This window comes from Brachycentrus maculatus, unplaced genomic scaffold (genome assembly GCF_059751285.1).
Source record: "Brachycentrus maculatus isolate JH-2025_06_01 unplaced genomic scaffold, ASM5975128v1 h1tg000487l, whole genome shotgun sequence".
Taxonomy (NCBI): Eukaryota; Metazoa; Arthropoda; class Insecta; order Trichoptera; family Brachycentridae; genus Brachycentrus; species Brachycentrus maculatus.
This window is the reverse complement of record NW_028281234.1, coordinates 210,197-228,918: the sequence shown is the minus strand read 5'-3', so window position 1 is coordinate 228,918 and position 18,722 is coordinate 210,197. Positions and strand designations below refer to the sequence as shown.

At 30.1% G+C, this 18,722-nt stretch overlaps 1 protein-coding gene across 1 annotated transcript in view; it reads left to right on the top strand.

The window, feature by feature from the left end:
• Positions 1–18,127: 18,127 nt before the first annotated feature.
• LOC148302032 (protein Wnt-4-like) overlaps positions 18,128–18,722 on the top strand; it is a 115,657-nt gene continuing 115,062 nt past the window's right edge. Inside the window, exon 1 of the mRNA XM_088272265.1 lies at positions 18,128–18,639. Within this exon, the coding sequence (XP_088128391.1) occupies positions 18,563–18,639 (77 nt within the window). The 5' untranslated portion in view covers positions 18,128–18,562. The remainder of the gene's footprint in view (positions 18,640–18,722) is intronic.

The window sequence follows — 18,722 nt, the reverse complement described above, 5'->3', positions numbered from 1 at the left end:
AATAAATCGTGTTTGATTAGGCGTGTAGGTACTCCATAAACTTTTGTTTACTTGACGCAATAGACAATTTCTTGAATACTTTATGGACAGAGCCGTCTGTGTTCTGTGTCCACTTATTTCAAAACACGTTAAAGCTTTTATTCCCGCATCTAAGAAGAAATGCCGAATTCATAAAAAATATCCTTCATTACCACCGGATGGCGTGAAGAACCCATAAAATTAGTATTTAGTCAATCGATTCAACGAGTTGTTTTATTTTATATGTTTAATCTACTTTAATACCGACAAAAATAAGTAGAAAGGTTAGGTTATAATATAAACCCATATAAGTGGAATAGGTTCAAAATGTACATTTTTACAGAACGAGCTTAATTTAACTTTTACAATATGGAACCTAGTTACTCGCAATAAGGTTCCGTATTGCTAAATTACTCATGTCCCGAAGCTGGGTACGAGACGACCCCAAAATTATTTTATTTAATGACTGTTTTATTCGACTTCAGTTTTGTACTTACATTTTGTATAAAAAGACCCTGTAAATACCCAGACTTCCGTATTCTCCTTCATCTATGTTGAGATGTCAAAATATAATATTTTTAGTCGTTGCCAGAGATTAGCAATATCGATTTATTTTAGATTCTAGTTTTGTGCTGACAATTCTTGGTGGAACTACATATTATATAAACTTTTATGATAAAACATTTAAACCATGACATTTTGTATTAATTGTTTTTTTTTCTATTATTATTTTGTTTGTAAATAAAAATAATACTTGACACTGGCAGAAACATCCTTTCACTGGGTGACCAAATAAATAATAATAAAAAACAACCAAATAGTTTTATCTACTTTTATTTTATTTGACCAGTGACTGTGTTTCGTTGTTATCGACATCATCAGACTGGTGGAAGGCTAGAAAATTTCTGCGTTGTATACACAACAAGGGAGGAATTCGAAAACTATGATTTTATATATTTTTTCTGACAAAACGAATTTAAATTGAATAAAAGTAAGAAGTATATTATATAAAAATATTACATTTAAGTTATGGTAAAGGTTTAAAGTACGATTTTATATAATTTTACTAAAGAAATGGATTTTGTTAGTAAATTTAAACATTATTTGGATGAATCTTGAACCGTTGGTTGACAACTCATTCTTCTCCCCATACAAATGTGCAGTAAAAGGAGTTGACAACCAACAATTATGTATTCTATATATGACCAAATATAATGACATGGGATTTCAGAACCATTTGTTATGCATAAATATCTGATGTTGTTCTGAGAGACAAAAGTATTGGAATTAAAAGGACTTGATGTTTAATGATATTTATTGTTTTGTCATTAACTTTGTGGAATAACGTGATGATATAATTATAAAAACAAAATGTAAAAGTATAACTTGCATAAGACCTCTTTTAAGTTTATTAATATAAACACGAGTTTCGAGAACTACGGATGTTCTCATTAACAAATGAAAATACAAACGGTTTGTTTTTATACTACATAAATTTAATATATAAAATATGTTTATAAATACGTCGTTAGGTGGGGATGTCACTGGTATGCGCATGTGAAGAGAATGGAACCATCCACACTACTTACATTGCATTGCCCTAAGGAAGACGACTCCCGGGCAGACCACCAAAGAGATGGATTGACAGCTGGGAATCAACATCGCAGAAGGCTTATCGCTCTTAAAAACAGGCCACAAGGCCTACAACAAGCAGAAGAAGAAGAAAGTATTAAAATATTAATCCTAATTCCAATGTATCTAATTTTTAAGCAAGAATACAAAATGTCTCAAGCTTTGAGATTGATTGTACTAAGCGAAGTTGGTTTCAATTCACAGATAATTTTCAGACGATATGTCAAATTGAATAAACTCTCACGATATTTTGAGTGTGTACAAATTATTATTTCCGGCATGCTGAATGGAAATACAATACAAGATATTTTAAGCCAGACCTGTTGAACAATATACAAACTTCAAACGCAGTTTTTTTTACAGTTGTAATGAAACGAACAACATTATTATGAAGGTGGCATAAAGAAGCACAGCTTTCATCACTCTTGCTGTGAGTTTAGACATATTCTTTGATGTGCAAATGTTTGACTTATGCGAAGAGATTTTCATAGAAAAAAAGAGCCCGATTCGTCGATTTTAAAGCGGTCATATTTTTAAATAATTCTCAGACTAGATTTCTGGAGATGCATCACTTCGGAAACCATACAATTCTAAGTAGTTCCTAAAATAATACACGAGAAAATTAAACCTGCTTAAAACATCTGGGGAGGTCCTCACCAAAAAGTAACATTTCCAATATTGCAGAGAAAGATAATTTAAATGCAAATCTGTTCTGTTCACTTGTATTCTATCGAAATTTTAATTAAAGTTTTGATAAAACGTGACCAATCCTATGTATGTTAAACCAATATGAAATCATTTAATCGCACCAAAACGTAACAATTTTACAAGCTAGAATTCCTGATTGAATAAAAGCATTTGTAATGGAATTGTAACGTTTTGGTGAGGACCTTCACATCTCAAGTTCTTATTTATTGTAAATGCAGTTAGTTGGTAGATTTCCATTTTTAATTTTTTGGTAATGTATCCAAAATAAAACAAAATTATTGGATCGAAGTCCATTTTTATTTTAATATATTACAATTATATATAATAACGATTTGATAAGACGAAACGCGTCACATTAGATATCATTGAATAAATTAAAATAAAAGAGGAATTTAATACAACAATTTGGTTATATTTTAATTACATTAACGAAAAATCTTATGTTCCATATTAAGCCGTGGAAAATTGTGGAAATCGCAATTTTTTTCCTTGCTATTATGCTACTCCAAGCTAAAGGTTGACAATCATTATGAGTATTATTTTAACTCTCAACATTTTGACAGTATCCAAAAACTTGTTCACAAATCTTGGTTTCTTCACATAGGAGTTATAATATATATATATATATATATATATATATATATATATATATATATATATATATATATATATATATATATATATATATATATATATATATATATATATATATATATATATATATATATATATATACATTTTTTGATATCTCAACAAAGATGAAAAAGAATATGGAAGTCTAGATTTGTAAACAAGTATTTAGACACACTCAAAATACTGTGAATAAAATAACTGGTTAAAGTATAAACTGCGTAAAAAATTAAAATCAGGTTTTCAGGCGTTTCCCAGTATGTAAAATAATCCGGGTTCGTTTCTTGCATCTGTGTCTTTGCTCAATAAAATATTTCTAAATCCAGTCATAGGTGGCTGTTGTGAACTCAATCATGGTATCTCAAGAGATTGATCATATTTGAATGACTTTCAAAATTTTGTAATATCAAGTATGTTTTTCAATCATGGGTAGAATGGCGATTGCTACACCACGTAACCAGCCTTTGACAGGTTTTAAGCCCTATAAAAGCTCCCGGTATAGAAACTCTTGGTGTCCATTCTGACCCAGCCATTAACAAAAAAACTTTTCTTTTCTTTTGGTCGTTAGCCCTGTAAATACCCAGACTTCCATATTCTTCTTCATCTATATTGATATGCCAAATGTGTATATATAAATGTTAATTATAGGTTTTTACGAAAGAAATCCACATTTTCTTACAAAGGTAAAAAAATATATTTAAAAAAAAACTCAATTAAAATATTTTTCTTTGATTTTACTGAATCCAATACTGTTGGATGTATCAGATCAAATATTATAAAATTACGTTTATATTCTTATGTACGTAGATGTTTATTATTGTTGTAAGTTTCATAACGTCTAGTATCGCTTTAGGAAATAGATTTCAGGGAAATTCCCTTATCACAAATAATATAACCGTAATATGATTTCCTGTTCGAAAAACAAATACAACGATTAAAATACTTTAATAAGTATGTACTAAAAACATGTTGAGTGTGCCCAAACGCTTGTTCACAAAACTGGATTATCTCCAATTAAAGGAGTTTATTTTTCATATTATTTTTTAACATATCGCTCACTCCTTTCAAGAACGTCATAAATCAAAAATCGACAATTTTCAGTTGTGCATGTTTTCGGAATGCCCAGAAAATGTATTATATCCCGGCGAAAGCGGCATATTTTTAACTTAATATTTACCCGCTATAGGGCATAAAGTGTTGTTTTTGCATTTTGATGAAAAGGTGTTGTTTAATTATTTTTTTAAAGATATTAAATATTTTTTAAATGGAGAAAAAACCTTCAGGTTTTACCTTAAAATATGTGTTGCACAATAAAAACTTCAATAAGTGGCTTGATATTTATTTTTAATACACTGTGTTATATTTTTAAACTTTAAAAACGTTATCCTGAAAAATCATGTTTTTTTATTTATGACGTTCTTGAAAGGAATGAGCGAATATCAATATAGATGAAGAAGAATAAGATGTTATTAAACAGTCATTCATTTTCATTTTTCTTTGTTAATAAATGGTCTGAATGATTTATTATTACATTTAATTTTACTGATATGTAGGATAATAATCGTCATATTTATATACTTATGGAAAATCACAAGTTTTATCAGTAAAAAAATATGTGATATGTTCGCATATAAAATATATGTATATGTAAACTTACCATCTTTCGTAGAGTGAAACTTTTATATTCGTATACAATACCAAATCAATTTTGGATTAAAAACACTATGTTCTAATTTATCAATCTTTAACTCAGATGTTTTTTTTTTTATTTTGCAAATCCTAAATGAAACGGGTTGTTACGAGAATTAAATTTATGAAATCAATTAAAAAACGGTACCTCGATATACGTCTGCTTTAGAAAACGTTCAATTTGATGTATTGTGCTTCCTGTTTGGAGGCGTTTTTTTTTTCATTTGGCAAGGAAAACAATCTTCGCCTCTTTCACATTCATGTATCTTCTCATACACACCCTAAAAGTACAAGGGCTATATTAAATACATTTTAGAGTGAAAAATCACTAAATTATTTTGAGCCCCCCTGGTAATTGTCCTGACGAAGAGACGGGTATGTCTCGAAACCGGTAGCCAAAAATCTTTGTGAGTGATTTATATACTAACATTTTTCTGAAAAAGTTAAAATGACTAACCACAAAGCAAATGCTATTAAACATATAAATAATACATTAAAAAAATCTCTAAAGAACAACAGTGTTAAAACACTATAATATGAGGTCACTTTCCAGACAGATTTCTTAATTCTCCATTCGTATGTTTATATATCTGGATACGGGGGAAACAAATATCGAATTTTATGCCAAAAGATATAATGGTGTTATGTGCAAATATAGAAACGGATGAATGTCGAAGATTCACCGTAACGCAAGTTTCTCGAACATACGGAAAATTTTCATGCTTCCTACCTGTTGTACATCTAGTCTAGAAATATCTAACTACATACATATGTATATACATACAGTATAATAGTACGGTAACCATGTGTTTTGAACATAAATCGGGACGCATCTCATGGTGTAATAAAATACAAATAGCAGGTTTTTTTCTTCTTCAAACCCTTATCCACACCCGATGGGGAACTGCATCATATAAAGCAGGGTTATCTTGATCGTTAACACATGAAGGAAAGGTGATCAGTCCTCCGACACTCCAAGGTAATATTAAATAAGTATTAGAGTGAAAAAAATCACTTATATTTGAAACCCCCCTGGGAATCGAACCTGGGACTTCTAGTTCTGAGCGTGCTGACCATTACACTACGGAGGTGGACGGATTTAAATTTTATTTTAAATCTACCCATTTCATTGGATCTTCTACAAAATTTATTGTAAACCTGTAGATCGAAGAGCATATGTGACTAGACTAGAAACTAAGAGCGAATGTCAAGACAGACGAGTGTAGAGTTCCAGCCTCTCTGCCTACCCCTGCAGATATACAGCGTGATCAGGTACGGGATGTTCATCTTTTTACAAAATAATCAAAACAATATCGCATATGAATCATGATTCATACTGTTGTTTGTAAATTTATCAACAACAAAATATTGTCTATCAAATTACAACTAATATACGAAAGGAATCCAACAAAAGTACATGTTTACATATTTAAATAAACTATGAAATAAGGATGTTCAATAATGGGAAGAATAATGAACGTTAAACAAGTGCATAAACTCATCTCTTGAATGTTTTTCACAAATACTTTGTGGCACATTTTAAAAACTTTATAAAATAAAACAACTTTGTTTTTAACCACGTTTTTAATGATACATTTATTTTACAAACCGGTTTCGACAAGAGCCTTGTAATCATTAGGGTTAAACATGTACATATTTAGCCCTGATGATGACAAGGTTACTGTCGAAACCGGTTGGAGAATAGATGTACAAATAAAAAAGTTGTTTTATTTTATAAAGTTTATAAATTGATCACTTTTGCCAACGAAATGCCAAGTCAGAAGCCCTGGGAATGGCCCATGGAAGTCTGAGCAGACTTCCATCTTCTTTCTTATAAAAACGATAGATGTTCCCCCTCAAGTTAAGACACCTATGTTATATTGTAAAAAATATACCTTCTATGTCATCATATATACCGGGACGGCTTGAATTTCAGGACATGCCTTCAAACCGGGACAATCCTACTCAAATCTGGACGCATGGTCATCCTAAGTATAGGTACTGCCATATATACAGGGTGAACAAAAGCTCTGCCTGTTCAGCGGTTTGCCGTTCTGCTATTGTATTTTATATTTTGCGTACAGCGCACATTTCGCTTCAGGCCTTTATACACGAGCAGAGAAATCATTTTCCTAAATAAACCAGAGTTAAAATGGCGTTTTTTGGTCGATTCCTACTTTTACATATCCCAGAATCAGATATAGTTTTTTGGGTAATATATATATCCAAGATTAAACAAGGTTATTGGATTGAATTCTACTTTCATTTAAATGCATACAATGATGTATATTGTGACGCGTTTCGTCTTATCAGGACATTATCAAAAAGAGTTTGTTTAATTTTGGATATATTACCGAAAAAATTCCAATGATTCTATTCGCTGTCTGCAAAAATTACAGTTACAAAAATTCACATATAACAAAGTATCGTTTAATTTTTCAATAACATCCTAAATAGGACAGGCTATAGAATTGTAATTTTTAATTTTACAAATAAAACAATTTAAATTGAGCAAATGATGAAAAACATTATGACGAATTAATCATAAAAAGGGATAATTTACATACTAATTTTATAATAGATTGCTTAATTTTTTGGTCAACTCTTGTATGATCTCCTTGTCCCCACTTTTTAGTAATCATTTCGGGGGAAAATGACCAAACTTATATTAAATGTATATACTTATAAAAACAAGCGGAGATGTGTATCGGTTCACGAAGGATGCAATAATAACATTTTATGAACAAGCTTTTTGAGAAGACGGAGCTTTAACAAAAAGCTATTACCTATTTTGTTACTATAAGTTGCTCGCTAGGAATCATTTCGTCTTTTCATTCTAAAATTAAACCATGGACAATATTTATATAAGAAGTATATTTATATGTTTATATATATATATATATATATATATATATATATATATATATATATATATATATATATATATATATATATATACACATATATATATATTTACATATATACATATATATATATATATATATATATATATATATATATATATATATATATATATATATATATATATATCAAACATGATCTGAAAAAAATCGTAAAACAACAAGGGAACTTCAAAGACTGCTCTTATGAGTATATAAGTGATGAAGGTAGTTAAATATATTGAAATAACACTCTCTTTATCATTCATAGTTCGCTTTGTGATATACCCCTTAAAAAGCAGCACATAAGTGGTATAACACAAAATGAACAATGAATGATAAGGAGATTGTTATATTACCATACCACAAAGTTAACAAACTTTGAAATACAAAATACAAAATACATGTTTGTTTTTAAAACAGATTTCTCCATAAACGTCTATCGGCTATATTATCAAGGTATACGTTAATCCCATGTAAATAATTTGGCTTTATTTAAAGTAAGTTACACATAATATATATCATCTTGCCTTGCTGTAATTGTTTTATACAAGTATTAGAATCCCTTACGCTGGTCCTGGAAAGAAAACCGCCCTCAGGGCCTAGCGCTAATTGGCGCTATGTAAACAAAACCACCCCGTTTTAAACATCCCCGGTTACCAGGCATTAAGGCAGTAATAGGTAAGGGTGGGAATATTGATATACCACCCTTTCCGATTGCAGGGCCTCGATTCATGTGTGATTGTACTAAAACTACAAATTTGTCCATTTGTTTCTTGAATGTTTTTTGCAGATACTTTGTGGCCCATTTTATAAACTTTATAAAATTAAACAACTTTGTTTTAACCACTTTTTTATTATAAGTACACTTTAACCTACCGGTTTCGACAAGAACCTTGTCATTATTAGGGTTTATTAAATTTTAAAACATTAAAATATTAAAATCCTCAAAATAAATTACCGGTAAACAAAATGGAAACGGTAAGTTAAAGTGTACTAATAATATAAAAAGTGGTGAAAAAAAAGTTGTTTAATTTTATAAAGTTTATCCATTTGTGATTTTTTTATTATTATTTTTACTAAGACGTTTATTAAGGTTTTACTAGTCTGATGACTAAATGCGGTTGCTGGTCAAAAAAAAATTATTTAAAAAAAAACTAAATAAGTAGTTGGTATTTTATTCTATATGTTTTACTTGGTAAAAACCGCTATTTCTTAAAATCTATTGTGACACGTTTTTCGATGCATTCCGCATCATTTGCGTATAATATGTTTTTTTTTACCAACTTAAACATAAATTAAAAATGGATAGATATTACCACGAAATGACTACCGAATCAATCAATGAGATTTTTTGTATTTGTATGAGTTCCAAAAAATTAAGTAGTGGTGTTGTCAATCATGGGGAGAATGATTTTAATTGATAATGGTACAAGTGTGTGAAGTGATGACTTAACGAGCCTATGACAGGTCATCAACCATATAAATTATACAAAACAAAGCAATGAGAATAGTTCTTAAGAAAAAAAGACATAAAAATATAGAAAAAATGAGAGAAGAACTAAACTGGTTATCTATAAAAAAAAGTGACTTAAATTTAATTTGCCGATCTTTATACATAAATTTTTAACGATAAATTACCTAAATATTTTAAGGATAAAACTGTTTTAAACAAAAATTGTCATGAACATATTACTAGAAATAATGATAAAATAATACTGCCATTGTTAAAAAAAACGAGTCGCAAAATTGTTTAATGTATAAGGGTTTGAAAATGTATGATGAGATGCCTGAATGTATGAAGAATAATGGTTTTGTTTACTGTGAGGAGATGTAAATATATATATATATATATATATATATATATATATATATATATATATATATATATATATATATATATATATATATACAATATATATATATATATATATATATATATATATATATATATATATATATATATATATATATATATATGATGTAAATAAAGTGTAAATAATAGTTTATATTAGTTGTAATATAAGCTAACCTAAGAAATAAAATTTTAAAAAATATATAAAAACTGACTTTAGTTTTCTTTCTCATCTATGTTGAGATGTCGAAATATAAAAATAACTCCTCAGTCGAAACACTCAACTTGTAAACAAGCATTTGGACACATTAAAAGACGTTGTGAATAGAATGCATTTATTTCTCTGATGTAAGGGAAAGGAAATGGAAGAGAATTCGTAGTAAATATGAGAGAGGAAAAACGGAATCGGAGCATTGGCTTTAGCACTCGTGTTTGCATATCTGTATTTTATTTATTGTATCGGCATTAACTGTGTGGTAAGACATGATACAAGGATTAAAGAAAACACTTGTGTTTATACCGCTTGTGTTTTATTAAAGACTACTAGTTTCGGAAGCTAAACTTCCATCATTCAGGTCTGAATAATAACTAAAATATAAAATTTAAAATTATTCTATAAATAAGGAGAGGGGGTTAGCCAAGGGGCGGAGTTTGAAAACAAAGGAAAAATGGAAAACATAGGTGAAGAATTTTGAAACAAATATTATTTAATAAATTATTATTAGAATTTAGGTTTTTTTGGATTTCTAAATTTTCTAAATAATTCATATTTTTTTCTTTATGTGGAACAAGGTGTAATAATTTTAATTTATGAGAGTGGAATGAGTGATTTGTTTTATTATAAAACTCAAGTAGTATAAAAACAAGTGTTTTCTTTACTCATTGTAGCATATCTGTACTCGTACTAGCTGGTGTAAATTTTACACTGCAAATGCACATGTCAATATTTTGTTAGTATCTACTACCAATGACCCTTATATGCATATGACTCCAATGATGCATAGGGCACTGCATCAAATTTATGCAAATTTTAAGCTGATCCTTAATTATTTGAAAGCAAGGTGACCAATCCTGTGCTTCAGGTACCATTTTAGGGTAATATCAAATAAATATTAGATTGCCAAAGTACTTAATTTATTTTAACCTCATGCAAATGGAACCCGGGACATCTAGCATGGTAGCCAAATGCGTTAACCACTGTACCATAGAGGCTGACGAACACCATCTTCTAACTGGTTCGAAACGCCCATTACTACAATATTTTTCGCTTTCGTATATTTTTTCCAGCTTTTATTTACCTATCTATCTTTTTTGTAATAATTTTTCTCACCCTTGTATTAAGAAAATAAAAAAGCGAGATGCTATTAGGGAAGATATAAATTATATAGAAATTCGGCTTCATATGGAGTTACAGAATAGAATGTAAACATTTTGAAGATACGAGAATTGTTTGTGCCAAGTAAAAATACAGTAACCTACAATTATTTACATATTTCTTTTATTTTATTTTATTTGGAAATTTTACAGAATAGTTCATAAATACATTCACATTAATGGGTAACAAAAACAGGTATTTGTAACATTCCAATTACAAAATTCACTTGTGTAATTATATCACATATGTAATTTAATATAAATACCTGGAAGAGGGACGGGAGGGAGGAAAAGGGGAAAAGGGAAAGATCAAAGCTCAAGTTCAAGACAAATTATGCGAAAATAGGAAAAATTTTGTTATGAATATCGACTTATTGTTTAAATAAATGAATATTTAAAAAAAAAATACATCTACGTTGACTGAGTTAGAAACTCAGATATAAGAAAAATCTGCGATGTTGAAGATGTTGTGCGATGGGGAAGAGAAAGAAGACGTTTCTGGAGAGATTATGTGAGAAGAGCGAGTTCGGATCGAGTGGTGAGGGTGGCAGCGGACAGCAGCATAGGCTGGATCAGACCCCCAGGAAGACCACCTAAAAGATGGAAGGATAGCTGGTCTTCCACCTCCCAGGAGCAACCCGAGAATCACAGGACCTAGTCCTAAAAGAAGAAGAAAAAGAAGACATTATGACATTTCAACAAAGATGAAGAAAAATATGGAATTTCATTATTGATTTGTCTATCCTTTGTGGTAACATCTATCCATATTTAATTTATGTTTTACTTGGTAAATATAATACCATTATTTTAACACGATTTATTTAAGTGGATCTTTAAACACACAAGTCTGCATTTGTTCATTAATTTCCTTCATTATAACAGTGGTATTTACCAAGTAAAACATAAATTAAAAATAATAATATGGAAGTCTGGATATTTACAGGGCTTACGACTTGTCATAAGCCGGTTTTATGTGATCATTTTATAGATGTGTAACATTCACCACACTATCCATCACTGACAACCACATTTCTCAAGTTATTTTTGCAATTGAAAAGATCTTATACGTATTACTTTTTTTCGACATTTATGGTTTAATTTGTTGTCAAAACATTTGTTGTTAGCTGAAATGTTTCCAAGATTAAAATTATTTTGCTAAGAAACACCCGAAAATTTCGTTTTGAAGCATTATTACATCAACTGTTTTTTTCAGAATATTCAAATTTCGGATGTTATATGCTTCAATTGATAAAATCTCACGTTTGACGCTTCTTCAGTGATATGTATGTTTAAAACAAGCAAGTTTTTACTAGCAGAAACCTTCACGACAGGTCGTAAGCACTGTAAATATCACCGTTCCATATTTTTCTTCATCTATGTTGAAATATCAGGAAAAATTCTTGAAATAAGTAACTTCCAAGTGGAGTGAAAACCAGAATGTGTGGATAAAAATTTGGACACCCCCAAACATTGTAAAATTATGTTAAAATTTGTGAAATTTTACTAATTTGAAGATTTTTTAAGTGTGAAATCGTTATACGTGTTTTTTTTCAACGTTTCTTTTTCGTTTGGTTCATACCATAGATGTAAATAGATATCATATTCCATAGAGAATGAGTTTCACATCTTTCAAAAATTTCTCTATTATGATATCGTCAGACTCGCTCGATGGATGATAGCATCTCTGGATCCGATGGCAGCTTGCTCCAAAGGGTGTCATTTCATATAATACCATGAATAAAATAATAATTTAAAAACAAGCGGAGATGTGTATCGGTTCACGAAGGACGCAATAATAACATTTTGTAAACAAGCTTTTTGAAAAGACGGAGCTTCAACTAAAAGCTCGTACCTATTCTGTCATGGGCGATGTCGTTTCTTGTTAATAAGTTGCTCGCTGGGAATCATTTCGTCTTTTCATTCTTAAATTAAACCAAAAACAATATTTATAAAAATAGCATATTTATACACTCTGCCAAAATGTCTCTATTACAAAATATTTTACAATGTGTATTTTAAAAAGAAAAACTTTTTATTTATTTATAAAAAGCATATATTATATTTTCATTCTGTCAACATCCCAAGAGCGACAGGCGAAGGTACAGTCAGACACTGAGGATCTAGGAAAAGAAGAAGAAGAATGTACTTTACTATAAAATATCATACAATTTGTATTTTTAGTAAAAATATCAATATTTATATAAATAGCATATAAATATATATTCTGGCAAAAAGGTTTCATACTTTAAAACATTATAAAATACATAATTTAAAATAACAACAACATAATAATATATATTGTAGATTAGCACATATTTATACATTTTGTCAAAAATGTACTTAACTAAAAAATATAGCATATATATTTTTTTAAAATTATTCTTAACATTTTTTTAATGCTATTGTTACAATTTTTTTAAATAAATAAGAGCAAATCGATCTGACAAGAGCGCAAGCCTTGAAGGTTCATATGGTATTTAAATTATTTAATATAATCATATCATGAAAAAAAATATCAATATAACATAAATGATTAACAGAATTAACTGTGTCGGGTTGTGGTCCCGTGGTTAGTGTCGCGGACTCTTGAGTTAGAGTTTCTCGGTTCGAAGCCACTCTACTACAATTTGATACCTATTTCTAATAATGAGTAGCTTAGGCTGACAGAAACAGTACACAATAGATTTTTTTGTAAATAAAATAAATTTAAAAAAAGGTTCTCTTTTTTTAAAAAACAAAAAAAATCATTTACTGATTCAGCACTCACTTTGAGGTAAAATCTATAATTTTTTTGTTTAAGTTTTACTTGGTAAATACCACTATAAACTTAAACAAATAGTAATATTTACCAAAAAAACTTAAAAAAAAAAATATATTAATAAGTAATAATAAAAGCCGTTTTTATTATTGTGTGGCTGTGAGTCCCTACCTTTATTTCTTTATTGGCTTTTGTTTGATAAATAAAGCCTGCAGTTTGCAATCGTGTATTATTTCAGCAATAAATATTGCACAATTCCAAGATCTGAAGAATATTCGCGAAGGTTAAAAGGTGTGAAACATCCAACATACAGGAGCGATGACGCCAATTGCACATACTAATAAATCTCAATATACCGTCATACATGTCGCTCACTCCTTTCAAGAACGTCATAAATGAAAAAATCGTCAATTTTCAGTTGTGCATGTTTTTGGAATGCCCAGAAAATGTACTATATCCCAGCAAAAGCGGCATATTTTTAACTTAATATTTACCCGCTACAGGGCAGAAAATGTTGTTTTTGCATTTTTAAGAAAATGTATTGTTAAGTTATTTTTTTAAATATACTAAATATTTTTTAAATGGAGAAAAAACCCTTAGGTTTTACCTTAAAAGATCTGTTGCACAGTTAAAAGTTCAATAAGTGGCTTGATATTTATTTTTAATATATTGTATTATATTTTTAAACTTTAAAAACGTTCTCCTGAAAAATCACGTTTTTTGATTTATGACATTCTTGAAAGGAGTGAGCGATGTGTTAACATCGAGATCACTTAATCATTAACCCATTTCAATTCAATTCAATTCAATTCAATCCAATCTATTCAATAATGGCCATATAAACGGCATATATATTAATAACACAAATTACAAAGTACAACATTTTGAGTGTGTCCTAATACTTGTTCACAAATCTGGATTATTTCCAATTAGGAGTCATTTGTCATTCAGGAAAGCCGTCAGGTTAGGAGTCGAAACAATCGGCGGGTATGTATGAGGATATGCATGAACTTGGAAGAGGCGAAGAATGTTTGCAAAGATAGAATGATGCGGCGTTCTATTCTCTCTGCCTACCCCTGCGGAATGGTTAGTTAGTTTAATATTAGAATTAAAGAACACATATTTGCATGCTGTGGTAGTGATTGTCCTGACGAAGAGATGGGTACGTCTCGAAACCGGTGGACATAAAAATCTCGGTGAGTGATTAAATAATAATATTACTAAAATTTTTGTAAAAAAAATAAATAATAAATTGTTACAAAATAAACAACAAAACACTGGCACTCTTAAGGAGCGAAAAGCCACGAAAGTAAAAAGAGGAAGAAGAAATTGACATAAAAATAATATAATTTAGTTTTTCTAGTGGCAACACACTCTTAGGCGCTCGTTCGTTCCAGACGCCAGATTTAAAATTCGAATGTTAACTCCTTAGCATTCGGGTTATGGTTCCCGCCAATGATTTGTTGCCATATAAAATAATGATATATTGCGGCATTTGGAACCTACCTTGAAAGCATTTGAAATACAATAATATTATGATTAAAATATATTTTTAAATTATTTGCGTCACTAAAATTGGTTCTTCATAGTGTATTGGTTACAATGCTGGAGGTCCCAGGTTTGATTTCCAGTGGAGAGTCAAACGAAATGACTTTTTACTCTTGTATTATCACCTGAAAGCTAAACTACGGCATTTTACAGAATTTTATAGGGAGGGCGATTTGACATTCGACAGTAAATTCTCTCAATCAAGAAAGAAATCCAATGTCTGGTCAATGATAAAAATTATATTAATCAACCGAATAATAAATTTATGAGGCGAATGTAATTGGGAAAAGGAGCAGAGGAAGACCGAGAAAAACATGGTACGATCAGGTATGCCAAATACTTGAAAGTGGTTAGGTTAGGGGTCGTAATAATCGGCGGGTATGTATGAGGAGATGCATGAACGTGGAAGAGGCGAAGAATGTTTGCAAAGACCGAGTGATTCTATTAGTGAGGAGGTTTAATGGACAGTTATGATTCTAATGATAAATAGTAATGACGTTTCTTGAAAGTTATTAGAGAAGGTTATTTTGCAACATTTTGAGTGTGTCCAAATACTTGTGCACAAAATATGGATTATCTCCAATTACAGGAGTTATGTTCATGTAACACAAGATTTTATGAATAAGTATTTGGAACACTCAAAATGTTGTAAACAAATAATCTCGTCAAATTATAAGCTTGAATAATAAAAATGAAAATGATATTTTCTGGCGTTTCTCATGTATGTGATTATAATCCAGGATTAAAAGAGTTTCTGCTCAATAAAAAGCTTCTTTTTATCTCACCAATAGATGTCCCTAGTGAAGATCTAGTGATCCAAGAATATTGTTTCAAAATTGGTCAAATTCAAAACTTCCAAGAATTTGAGTAGTGTGGTTAATAATAATGGGTGGATATGGTGAATGTTGCACGTGTGTGAAGTGATCGCTTAAACCAGCCCATGACAGTAGTCAGACCCGCAAATGCCCAGACTTCCATATTCTTGTTCATATTTGATGAGATGTCAAAAAACAATATAAATAGTAATGTCTCCGACGTTTCTTGAAAGTAATTAGAGAAGGTTATTTTGTATCTAAGGGACACTCCAGCTGACCATCTAAGCATTCTCATTTCAGCAGTTTCTAGTAGCCTAGAGTAGGTGTAATATATCGTCCAAATAACATTCATCATCGGTCATTTGCTAAAATAATGTTATGCATGACCTCATTCGAGTTGTAAATTCACAAAACAAAACTTTTCTCTAGATTAGAATTATAATCGGCGGATGTGAGTTCATTGATTAATAAAATATTTAGAAAATCTGAGATGAATTACTCCTTTGTTAATGTTAGGAATTTAGAACAATATTGCATAAGGAATTTTATCAAGATATGTATAATATTTATAATATGTATAATAATTTTGTCCGCCTCCGTAGTGTAATGGTCAGCACGCTCGGCTACCGTTCTAGAGGTCCCGGGTTTGATTCCCAGGGGGGGTCAAATAAATATAAGGGATTTTTTAATTCTTATGTTTATTCAAGATTACCTGAAGCGGAGGGCTGATCACCTTTCCTTCTTGTGTTAACGATCAAGATAACACAGCGTTTATATAATTCAGTGCCCTATGCACCAATGGGATGAGGATAAGGGTTTGAATGAATGTATAATATTACAGGTTTCCGATATTCACAATTTCATCAAAATATAAATTTTGTCCATCTTCGTGGCGTAATGGTCAGTACGCTCGGCCACCGTGCTGGAGGACTCGAGTTCGATTCCCAGGGGGGAGGGGGTCAAACAATTATTAGTGATTTTAACACTCTAATTTATTCAATATTACCCTGAAGCGGAGGGCTGATCCCCTTTCCTTCATGTCTTAACGATCAAGATAACACTGCGTTTATATGATGCAGTGCCCTATGCACCATCGAGGGCAGATGAGGGTTAAAAAATTATTACAGGTGTCTTAACAAAGACGAAGTAAAAAAGTGATTTTTCACTGAAATATTTTTTTTAGAAAATCAAAACTGGATAAAGCTGCCTTCAATCTAAATTAGCAACCATTTTCTTCACCAACTCTCAAATGTAAATTGCTCCAATTGGCTCAGTAACGATGGAAAAAAAATAAAAACGTAATTAATTAAATAAATATATTATTAATAAAATATATTTGTTCAAAAGATAATTAATTCAAATGTTACCTGGGTTTAAAGAAAATAAAGTTTCTATTTAACGAATACTAGGTTTTACAATTCTGCTTTATCAAGAAGAATTGTAGAGTCATCCAAGTATTAACAGTTGAATTTCACTTAAATAAGTCATCTTTATTCTCAAACCTTTTGTTTTAAACGACATAAATATAAAGGAGACGATAGAATTATTTTAATTTATTTGGGAATTTTACAGAATAGTTACTTCATGTCATTCACATAAATAGGTTATTTTGTGTAAATAATAATTGTTAAATAAATAATACTGTTACTTAATCAGTCAAACAAGATCAAAGTCATCAAAATTCTCAAAAATTTAGTGCGTATGTTTATTTTAGCGGATGTATTTATATGCGATTCGATACAATAATTTTATTTTATTTGGGAATTTTACAGAATGGTTACAATCCAACAAGTCATTCCCATAAATGAGTTGCAGAAAAAAAATACTTGTACTATTTCACTTACAGAATTCCACATTTGTCACATAGCTGTCATATGGAAATCCCTAAAAGACATTATTATACAACTAAATAAATATCATAGAACCTATAAAAATTAATTGCTGCGAATCATCTCCAAACCACCATAATAAAAGCAACGCTTCCCTTTAAACAAGAAAGTACGCGAGTACCTTCGTCTGCAAAAATAAACTTTTAAGCTCAGCCGAGAGCAAACATTCTAGAGATCATGCCGTCAGACGAATTGGTAGGGAAGAGCTTTTATGAGCTTTTACCCTTCTACGCTAGGGGGCTTTTCGTCACAGCGCTATTGTTCGCTCCGGCTCGAAGACTGAACACATAGTTTGAACATTTGAAGCGACCAGTCTCAAACTAACCTTCAACTTGCGACAACGTCTCGCGCGGGAACGCAGCTTTAACCACGAAAAAATCGCATTAAAAAAAATCACAAATACAGTATTCAATTTTTTGTTACAAATTATACACCAGTTATATTTTCACTTAGTCAATTCAAATATTTTTTGTTAATTAAGTTTATTTTGTGTTGTGGTTTGTGATTGTTGTTTATTTATTTGTGAGAATTTGTGTTGTTTTATTTTTATTTTATTAAGTAATTATTTATCCATAAAAAAATATTTTTTATTTTTCGAAATATTGTGAGTTTAAAGAATTGAAAAAATAAATCGTTTAAAATGATTTTGAGTTTTTTTTAAACATTTGAAAGTGCGGTAATTTCAAAGTGTGATGCAGTAAATTTTACAGTTTTTTTGTGTGTCGGATTTTCGGAAACTTGTCAAAATGTTCAAGACTGGTCATCTACCCGTCGTCTTGTTCGTAACCCTGATTCTGGTCAAAATTACATTCGGAAGTTGGTGGTGAGTGCGTTTTATTTATTTTGTTTTGATCTTCAAAGCTTCCTTTGAAGTTTGTTAAGTTGCTTACGCACACAATAAGCATT